Raw genomic sequence first — 10,788 nt, forward strand, 5'->3', positions numbered from 1 at the left:
TTATCCTAATCATATTAGCAACCCATGACAGTTATTGCATCTTTAAATCCCACCACTTTCTAACAGATAACATCTCTGTCCATGAAACAGCTCACATGTGCGTGCACATTTTAGAAAGGTGTTTTCCACAAATTGCATTTTGTAATATTCACACAGTCATGTGTACATTGTTGCGCCTAAAATGTGAAGAAATAATATTTTATCAACATTTTAAGATAAACAGTCCAATCTGTTCCATCAGCCCTATTAATTGATAAGGTGATGGATACTCCACTAGACTGCTTTGATAGGTATCAGTGGGGATTAAGAAGTGAGTATATGCAATGCCCACTGAAAAATAAGTGAGTATACAGCGTATACCTGTGTGTGCCCTTCACTACACCACTGTCACTTGCAAATGTTTCTGGTTCATATACTGTCAATGAACTATATAATGACATTATTTTCATGAAATAAACACACACATTGATTTTTTTAGACAAGACATACGGCGATTATTTAAAAATACAATTCAAAATACAGAGAAAAATATATTTAACAAAATAAAGAAAAGACTTTGGGCTTTAAGTAGCTCGTAAACGAGTGGGACATCTTCATTTATCTATATCATCTTTGCTCTTAATTCTGCTGCAGCCACGCCGCGCACGTGGGGATGAATTTAGCGCGCTTGGTGACATGCCTCGCGCCAGGTGCCAGATCACAGTGAGAGACGCGCTTAAAATCAACTACACACACAGCAGCAAAAAGCGGAGTAAACGTTAAAGTCAGTTGAGATAGACCACCGGTAAGTTGCTAACTAACAGACATGCCATAACTAGAGGCGCACATTCTATATGTCTGTAAACGGAAAGGGCTAGGCCTACTACATAAGTGAAATTCAAAGTAGTTTACGTTAGCAAACTAACAGTAGCCACATTATGATATAATGATTGACGTGACAAAGTTCAGGCCAAAGTTGTCTGCGTGTCTTTGTGTAGCCTAGAGAGTATATGGCGGTGCCTGGTGATGTCAGAGGAGGCCTGTCTGGGCTCCCCAATATGAATGGAGAAGAGGAGGAGGAGGAAGAATCACATGAGGTGAGAGCAACAGTGAACACACACACACATGTCATGTGTGCTATACAAACTACAAACAATGGGCCATGGCAGATTAAGATCATGTGTGTGTGTGTGTGTCCAGGTGTTGCTGAGTGTGTTTGCCCAGCATGGGCAGTTGGGGTTGTGTTTCTATGACAGCAGAGACTTCACTCTGCACTACATGCCTGACACCTCAGACAACCACGAGCTCCAACTGTTGGCCAGAGGTATATACTAAAGTTAAACACACATACACTTACACACACTAACCAGAGGTAGTCAGTACACACACCTGAACTACTAACTGACCCAAACACATTTCTCCGTCCCCCTGTCCTCTCCCCCCTCCCTCCCCTGGTCCCCTTCTCCCCTGTCTCTTTCTCCTCTCCCTCCCCTGTCCTCTCCCCCTGTTCTCCTCTTCTTCTCCTCTCCTTCCCCCTGTCCCCGGTCCCCTGCCTCTGCCCCCTCCCCTCTCCCCCTCCCTCTCTCAGTGGTCCGGGAGGTGAGCCCTCATGTGATCATTACCAGTGCTAAGCAGGAACGCTGCATGGTCCAGTTCATGCAGGGACTGGGTGAGGAGGAGCACCCCACAGGGAGGACTGGGGAAGGCAAAACTTTAGTCTGGCCGGGGAGGGGTGATGGTTAAGGTGGAGGGTAAAGGTTAATACTAAAAAAAATCTTTATACATTTGCACTTTCTCCCCCTTTCTCACTTTATCTGCTTGCCCTTCTATCGCTCTCTCTCAAGCTCTCTTCTATCAATTCAATTCAATTCAATTCAAGGGGCTTTATTGGCATGGGAAACATGTGTTAACATTGCCAAAGCAAGTGAGGTAGATCTATCTCTCACTCTCTTCTTTTTCTCTCTCTTCTATCCCCCTCTCTCTTTCTGACTCCCTCTCTCCTCCCTGCTTCCAGGAGCCAACCCAGACTACAGGCCTGAGGTGGTGACCTATCCCTATGTGGACTTTGGTAAGAACAGCTGCCTTGCCTRTGGTAATACACTAGGTATTGTTCTMAGTGTAACTTTTGAACATCAATAGTCAAGTTTTCAGTTACAGATTCTCTCTCTCTCCCTCTCTTTACAACAGGTCTGGAGGTCAGTAAGCAGAGGCTGTTGTCTGCCCATTTTCCCTTCCTTCCTCCTGCCGTCTCAGAGAGAGAGAGAATCTCCTACCTCTCCTCCTGCATCTCCTTCGACTCCCCCCTCATGGTGAGTTCTCCTCCCCCCTCATGATGAGTTCTCCTCCCCCTCATGTTGAGTTCTCCTCCCCCCTCATGGTGAGTTCTCCTCCCCCCTCATGGTGAGTTCTCCTCCCCCTTGTTCCAGGAAAATAACCTCACACTGACATTTGAGATTAAATTGAAAATGTTGTGTGTGTTTATTTGTGTGTTTGTCCTAGCTGCGGTCAGTAGGTGCGTTGCTGAAGTGTCTGGACAGGAGGAGAGTGGGAGTGGAGCTAGAGGACAGCAGTGTGGGGGTCCCCATCTTACAGTTCCACACCTACACACTGTAAGACACACACACAACACAACACACACATACAGAGAGATAGGTCAGTTGTGTATAGGTATTGTGGTTGAATGTTTTTTTCACATCTGAATTTCATTCCTCTTACAGGAAAGACGTAGTGTACGTGGACCAGGATACTTACAGGTCAGTCCCCCTGGAGACAAACACAAACACACACACACACACTTTCTCTGCCATGTTTGTTGTGTGTGTGTGTTCCAGCGTGCTGCAGATCTTCAAGTCGGAGCTGCACCCCTCTGTGTACAAGCTGCAGTCTGGGGAGAAGGAAGGGCTCAGTCTCTATGGTAACACACATTATGGGAAGTTAATGCGCTGATATGATGTCAGTACATTCTCACACTCGCATTATGAGAAGCGGTGATCTCTCAGTCGTGTTTCCTGTAGTGATGATGTCATGGGTGTTGGGTTGGTGTCTCTGTTTCAGGGATACTGAATCACTGCAGGTGCAAGTTTGGCTCCAAACTGCTTCGGTGAGGAAAGCCTGTTCTCATGGTTGAAGTGTCAGAAACCAACCACACACAGGTTATATCTGAGAAACATAATCAATACCTCAGTACCTGTTTGTGGTGCGTAGTCATAATCTAACCCTCCTTGTTCTGATAGATGTTGGTTATTGTGAAATCCTCTCTCTCTCTCAGCCAGTGGTTTCTGAGGCCGACTCGTGACCTGGCGGTGTTGAACAGGAGACAGGAAGTTGTGAGATTCTTCTCCTGTCCACGCAACTCTGACTCCCTAAACACTTTGCAGTCCTCCCTACGCAACATCAGGAACATCCCGGTAACCATGACCTGTGAACTTTACCCTTCAGCGCCATGCAGGCCTCAGTCTGCAACATCAGTGTTGAGTATGAATTTTCTGTAATAAAGAGTATTATTTCTCCTACTGTAGACTCTCCTGCGTTCGATGTCTCTGTCTCACACCAAAGTCTCTGACTGGCAGGGTCTCTACAAGGTAGGAGTTCTACGGCCATTTATCTATATGAATAGTGTGTCTGAATGTGTATTAGACTATCTACGGTGCAGTGTGAATAGTGTGTGTTTGTGTGTGTGTCTGTGTTGTAGACAGTGTATAGTGCGGTGTGTATCAGGGACACAGTGCGCTCCCTGCCTCAGTCCATCCAACTCTTCCAGGAGATCAGTGAGGGATTCTCAGACGACCTTTACTACATCGCCTCGCTCATCAGCAGAGTGGTGGGACACACAGTACACACGTCAGGTGCAGCTCCCATGTTCTGTATGTCAATGTGTTTCATTCTCATTTTATTCTGTGATTTGTGTCTTGTATAGGTGGACTTTGAGGGCAGTTTAGCAGAAAACCGTTTCACTGTCAAACCCAATGTGGACCCTGCTATAGACGAGAGTGAGTGTTCATAACATTAGGGAATGCTGAAGGTTAGAGTTATGTTAGTTGAAGGTTAGGGTTATGTTAGTTGAAGGTTAGGGTTATGTTAGCTGAAGGTTAGGGTTATGTTAGCTGAAGGTTAGGGTTAGCTGATGGTTAAGGTTTGGTGAAGGTTAGGGTCATCTTACTCACCTCCGTCTGCTCCCTCTGCCAGAGAAGAGGAGGATGATGGGACTGTCTGATTTCCTGACGGACGTGGCTCGCAGAGAGCTGGAGCACCTGGACACCCGCATCCCCTCCTGCTGCGTCATCTACATCCCCCTGGTCTGACATCTACTATTACTGTCTGTCTACATTCCACTGGTCTGACATCTACTATTACTGTCTGTCTACATCCCCCTGGTCTGACATCTACTATTACTGTCTGTCCACATTCCACTGGTCTGACATCTACTATTACTGTCTGTCTACATTCCCCTAGTCTGACATCTACTACTACTACTGTCTGTCTACATCCCCCTGGTCTGACATCTACTACTACTGTCTGTCGACATCCTCCTGGTCTGAGACATCTACTATTACTATCTGTCTACATCCCCCTGGTCTGAGACATCTACTACTACTGTCTGTCTACATCCCCCTGGTCTGAGACATCTACTACTACTGTCTGTCTACATCCCCCTCGTCTGACATCTACTACTACTGTCTGTCTACATCCCCTGGTCTGACATCTACTACTACTGTCTGTCTACATCCCCCTGGTCTGACATCTATTACTACTGTCTGTCTACATCCTCCTGGTCTGAGACATCTACTACTACTGTCTGTCTACATCCCCCTGGTCTGACATCTACTATTACTGTCTGTCTACATCCCCCTGGTCTGACATCTACTATTACTGTCTGTCTATATTCCACTGGTCTGACATCTACTATTACTGTCTGTCTACATCGCCCTGCATCTGACATCTACTACTACTGTCTGTCTAACATCCCCTGGTCTGACTCTCTACACTACTGTCTGTCTGAAAATCGCCCCTGGTCTGAGACTTACTATACTGTCTGTCGACATCCTCCTGGTCTGAGACATCTACTATTACTATCTGTCCTACATCCCCCTGGTCTGAGACATCTACTACTACTGTCTGTCTACATCCCCTGGTCTGACATCTAACTACTATGTCTGTCTACATCCCCCTGGTCTGACATCTACTACTACTGTCTGTCTACATCCCCTGGTCTGACATCTACTACTACTGTCTGTCTACATCCCCTGGTCTGACATCTACTACTACTGTCTGTCTACATCCCCTGGTCTGACATCTACTACTACTGTCTGTCTACATCCCCCTGGTCCTAAGACATATACTATTACTGTCTGTCTACATCCCCCTCGGTTGAGACATCTACTACTACTGTCTGTCTACTCCCCCTGGTCTGAGACATCTACTATTACTGTCTGTCTACATCCCCCTCTGATATGACATCCATCATGGGGTTACCCATCCCTGGTTTACCATGCTAACAAGGATGCTAAATGCTAAAACAAATAAATCTAAAGTGTACCTTGCTGACTGTCAGGATCAGTAGGATGCTGATGCTTTCTAGATATCCCATAAAAATGAGGTGAAATTGTAATCTGTATTTCCTATCAACATAATTTATTTATCTCTTTCTTTCTCTCTCAGATAGGGTTCCTGCTCTCGGTCCCTCGGTTGCCCAGCATGGTGGAGAAAGAGGACTTTGAGATAGAGAGCCTTGACTTCATGGTGTGTGTATGATACATGTGTATGTTTGCTCCCACTGTGAGTGTGAGTTTATGATGTGTGTATGTTCTCACTGTATGTGTTTAGTTTCTGTCTGAGGAGCGTCTGCACTACCGCAGTCAGAGAACYAAGGAGCTAGATGACCTGCTGGGAGACTTACACTGTGACACCAAAGGTCAGGCTGTCAGCCCTCCCCTCTCTTTCTCTCGCTCCTCTTCTCTCGTCTCTCTCTCTGTCCTCTCTAAAATGGGGACACACATAATCCAGAAAATAAACATCAGAACGAGCAATGTCAGAGACCGGAATATAAATATATATACCACAGGGTTGGTGGCACCTTAATTGGGGAGAACGGGCTCATGTTAATGAAGTGGAATGGTATCAAATACAGCAAACAAATCAAACATGTGCCGAATACAACAGGTGTAGACCTTACCGTGAAATGCTTACTTACAAGCCCTTAACCAACAGTACAGTGAAAGAAATAAGAGTTAAGAAAATATTTACTAAATAAACTAAAGTAAAAAATGTAATAAAAAGTAACACAATAAAATTACATAACAATAACGAGGGTATATATACAGGGGTACCGGTACCAAGTCAATGTGCGTTGGTACCAGTGGTGATTTTAGCATGTAAATCTTGGTGGGGTGAAAAAAACAATTGTGGGATGCATACCAGCAAAGCCACTACACAACACAACACTCAACAATACATTAATTGCACTACAACGGTGACAAATGGTGCCCAATAACTGTTAAGGCCTACATAAAGCTGTCCCAACAGAAGAGTCCCAACAGCAGTCCCAACATCTTTCCACTGCTACACCTGGCTATCAGCGGAGACTTGTCTGTCAGCGAAACAGTTAATTCAGCCTCATTTACTGCCTTTAAAAAAACATAGTTGATATGTAACCTTTATTTAACTAGGCAAGTCAGTTAAGAACAAATTCTTATTTACAATGACGGCCTACCCCTGCCAAACTTGGACGACGCTGAGCCAATTGTGCGCCGCCTTATGGGACTCCCAATCACGGCCGGATGGGATACAGCCTGCAAATGGCTGACCTGTTTAAACAAATGTGGTTTCTACTGACAATTGAGATGTACAAACTATGGCATACGGGGACGACATGCGAATAACAGGCAATCCGTAATTCTGATTAAGACATTCATGAGCACGCTACGACGGACGTAGTCAATATAACTATTTGTTCAGCACTTTTGAAATGTACACCAACAGAACTCAGAACATCGGCCGTTCTTAGTGTTCTCCCTGTACACCAAGTCAAAACTGTAGGATAAATAAAGGGGGCATATAAGCAGACAATGAAAGGTCTTACAATATTCAATGATTACATTTCAAAAAAAAAAAAAAAAGGTTATAGGCTACATGTGCACTACCAAGTCAGAACAAAATTAAGTGAAAATAGACCAAATTATTTGGGTGAGGCACATGGGCTACTAACAGCTTACTACACAACATACACTTAGTATTACTTTCTTAGCTACAGTATACATATCTCCCTGCCATATTACATAATTTATGCAGCAGCATACAAGACATTTTTGGACTCACCTTGTTGTGCTGTGCTCACTTGAACAGGAAGCGGCGGTCCTTTGTGGGCAAATTTTGTCATCAGTCTGGCATTCTCTGGATTTATGGTGCTTTCAAGACAACTGGGACTATAGGAAAAGGAGGGCCGAACAGGCCCCTATTAATATCGTGGGGCTGAAGTGGAGCAGGTCGAGAGTTTCAAATTCCTTGGTGTCCACATCACCAACAAACTATCATGGTCCAAACTCACCAAGACAGTTGTGAAGAGGGCACGCCAACACCTTTTCCCCCTCAGGAGAATGAAAACAATTGGCATGGGTCCCCAGATCCTCAAAAAGTTCTACAGCTGCATTCTGACTGGTTGCATCACCACCTGGTATAGCAACTGCTCGGCATCTGACCATAAGGCTCTACAGAGGGTAGGGCGTACGGCGTTATACATCACTGGGCCAATCTTTCTGACATCTAGGACCTATATACTAGGCGGTGTCAGATGAAGGCCCAAAAAATTGTCAAAGACTCCGGTCCCACCCAAGTCATAGACTGTTCTCTCTGCTACCGCACGGCAAGTGGTACCGGAGCGCCAAGTCTAGGACCAAAAGGCTCCTTAACAGCTTCTACCCCAAGCCATAAGACTGCTATTATTAACAATTAATCAAATGGCCACCCGGACTATTTACAGTGACCCCCCCTTTGTTTTACACGGCTGCTACTCAGCTACTACTTTACAATTCAGGATCCGGACCTGCTCGGGTCCCGGATTGGGTATTCGGGTACAGGTTGACCCGTGAAGATCTCTAGGGTGCAACCGAAGAAACCATTTTGGAAAAAAAAAAGTGGACCATACTTTCTACATGTCTGAATCTCTCTCTCTCTCTCTCTCTCAGACATGGAGACAGCGGTTATGACACAGCTGCAGACCACAGTGCTGGGGAGAAGCGCCTGTCTGTACAAGGTGTGCATCTTTATATGGTATCTCTGTGTGCACACTTACCTTTTTGTGGGATTATGCTACGTGTGTGTGTGTGTCTGTAGGTTCTGGATCTGAGTGCTGAGCTGGACTGTCTGATGGCACTGAGCCATGCCTCCCAGGAGTACGGATACACTACCCCCACTCTGGCCAACCACCACAGGATAACACTCAGACAGGCCAGGTAYGCACACTCAGACCCCATTCCAGTTGGTTAGATGCCTGTATGAACCCCTAGGGTATCCAGGGAGGAGGTTAGAGAGGCAGATAAGGGTTGTTGTTGCTCAGATCTCTCTTTCTCTCACTCTCTCAGACACCCTCTGTTGGAGTTGTGTTCTCCTATGTTTGTGTCTAACTCCTTCCTGAGTTCTGAGACTCGGGGACGGGTCAAGATCATCACCGGACCCAACTCATCTGGCAAGAGCATCTACCTCAAACAGGCAAGGACACACACATCATCACACACACACCACACACACACACACACACACACACACACACCACACACACACACACACACACACACACACACACACACACACCCACACACACACACACACACACCCACACACACACACAGAGAAGAAAAGTGTCCAAAGGACAATACATTCTTGAGTTGTTTCAGGATAGATTGTTTTCTCTTCCTTCTGATTGGCTGGGTCAGGTGGGTCTGATTGTGTTCATGGCTCTGATTGGTTCTGAYGTGCCAGCGAAGGAGGCAGAGATTGGTCTGGTGGACGGAATCTTCACACGCATGCAGAGCAGAGAATCTGTGTCTGTAGGACTCAGCACCTTCATGATAGACCTCAACCAGGTACACACACACTACACACACACATACACTACGCCAATGGTGGAAAAGGTACAAAATTGTCGTAATTGAGTAAAAGTAAAGATACCTTAATAGAAAATTACTCCAGTAAAAGTGAAAGTGAGAGAGAGAATTAGAGGGAGCATACTTAAATTCACACAGGACACCAGATAAGACAGGAGAATTACACCAGATATACACCAGATACCACTGACCCTAGCCCCCCGGCACATAGACTATTGCAGTATAGATACTGGAGGTTGAGACGGGGGGACTCGGGGGACACTGGCCCCGTCCAACGATAGCCCCGGGCAGGGCCAACCAGGCAGGATATAAATAATACTGAGTAAAATTCTAAAAGTATTTGGTTTTAAATGTACTTAAGTATTAAAATGACATGTAATTGCTAAAATATAGTTAAAGATCAAGATGCATTATTCATAAATCGCTCCGCCATTTCCTGGTTGCAAAAATCCAAATAGTTTGCCAAATTTCAGTTTATGTGACAAAACAAGCAGTCATTGTGTAGAGAATCATTGTACCAACTAAACCGCTGTGAAATATATTTTCCGTAACCAAAACTATTGTATATTCAGCTTTTTGAAGCTGGTGTACAAAACCAAAAGTAAAAGACGCAAAAACTTCAGAACGCGAAGCATAGAAATAGCCCCATAGAACAGATCTACTGCTTCTTAGACTTGCTTTCAATGGGAATGAAAGATCTATAACTCACAATTCTATGTGAATTTGGTCAGGTCAACCAAAAAATTACATTATGTATCAAAAGTAAAAGTATAAATAATTTCAAATTCYTTATATTAAGCAAACCAGACGGCACAATTATTATTATTATTATTTTTTATATTGATAGCCAGAGGCACACTCCAACACTCAGACATCATTTACAAACAAAGCATGTGTGTTTAGTGAGTCAGATCAGATCAGAGGCAGTATGTAGGCAGGGAAGTTCTCTTGATAAGTGCGTGAATTTGACTATTTACCTGTCTTGCTAAGAATTTAAAATGTAACAAGTACTTTTGGGTGTCCGGGAAAATGTATGGGAGTAAAAAGTACATTATTTTCATTAGGAATGTAGTGGAGTAAAAGTAAACGTTTTCACAAATATAAATAGTTAAGTACAGATACCCAAAAAAAACGACTTAAGTAGTACTTTAAAGTATTTTTACTTAAATACTTTACACCACTGCACTACAGACACACATGCATTTACCTATTCTCAGTGTGTCATACACGTATGTGTGTGTATGTCTGTGCTACAGATGGCTCATGCTCTGAACCACAGCAGCGGTCACTCACTGGTCCTGATTGATGAGTTTGGGAAAGGAACTAACACGGTGAGAGAGAGGGAAAGAGGGATGAAACACGTGAGAGACATGAAAGGAGGGATGGAGGAGAAAGGTCTCCCTTAAAACAGCCCAATTTTTTGCCTTTCTTTGGGTCTTTCTATGCTTCAGTGTTTCAATGTGGGTCGAAGTAAACTGTTGAACTGTTTCTCACCAGGTGGATGGGCTTTCCCTTCTGGCGGCATCTATCTCTCATTGGCTGAAAAGAGTTCCAGCCGAGGTTCCTCACATTCTATTGGCCACTAACTTCCACAGTCTGCTACAGCTGGGTCTCCTACCTTCCTCAGGCCTGCTGTCACTACTGGTACTGTGTGTGTGTGTGTGTGTGTGTGTGTGTGTGTGTGTGTGTGTGTGTGTGTGTGTGTGTGTGT

At 44.7% G+C, this 10,788-nt stretch overlaps 1 protein-coding gene across 1 annotated transcript in view; it reads left to right on the plus strand.

The window, feature by feature from the left end:
• The first annotated feature begins 989 nt into the window (after window positions 1-989).
• The window catches only part of msh5 (mutS homolog 5), a 19,043-nt gene continuing 9,244 nt past the window's right edge, over window positions 990-10,788 (plus strand). Inside the window, exons 1-22 of the mRNA XM_070440144.1 lie at window positions 990-1,076; window positions 1,180-1,303; window positions 1,568-1,648; window positions 1,994-2,047; window positions 2,167-2,288; window positions 2,479-2,588; window positions 2,697-2,732; window positions 2,811-2,893; window positions 3,034-3,079; window positions 3,248-3,386; window positions 3,498-3,560; window positions 3,671-3,799; window positions 3,896-3,968; window positions 4,165-4,274; window positions 5,638-5,724; window positions 5,803-5,890; window positions 8,160-8,227; window positions 8,308-8,426; window positions 8,556-8,682; window positions 8,907-9,056; window positions 10,334-10,408; window positions 10,575-10,721. Coding sequence (XP_070296245.1) covers window positions 990-1,076; window positions 1,180-1,303; window positions 1,568-1,648; window positions 1,994-2,047; window positions 2,167-2,288; window positions 2,479-2,588; window positions 2,697-2,732; window positions 2,811-2,893; window positions 3,034-3,079; window positions 3,248-3,386; window positions 3,498-3,560; window positions 3,671-3,799; window positions 3,896-3,968; window positions 4,165-4,274; window positions 5,638-5,724; window positions 5,803-5,890; window positions 8,160-8,227; window positions 8,308-8,426; window positions 8,556-8,682; window positions 8,907-9,056; window positions 10,334-10,408; window positions 10,575-10,721 — 2,118 coding nt within the window. The remainder of the gene's footprint in view (window positions 1,077-1,179; window positions 1,304-1,567; window positions 1,649-1,993; window positions 2,048-2,166; window positions 2,289-2,478; window positions 2,589-2,696; window positions 2,733-2,810; window positions 2,894-3,033; window positions 3,080-3,247; window positions 3,387-3,497; window positions 3,561-3,670; window positions 3,800-3,895; window positions 3,969-4,164; window positions 4,275-5,637; window positions 5,725-5,802; window positions 5,891-8,159; window positions 8,228-8,307; window positions 8,427-8,555; window positions 8,683-8,906; window positions 9,057-10,333; window positions 10,409-10,574; window positions 10,722-10,788) is intronic.

Source organism: Salvelinus sp. IW2-2015, unplaced genomic scaffold (genome assembly GCF_002910315.2).
Source record: "Salvelinus sp. IW2-2015 unplaced genomic scaffold, ASM291031v2 Un_scaffold2264, whole genome shotgun sequence".
Taxonomy (NCBI): Eukaryota; Metazoa; Chordata; class Actinopteri; order Salmoniformes; family Salmonidae; genus Salvelinus; species Salvelinus sp. IW2-2015.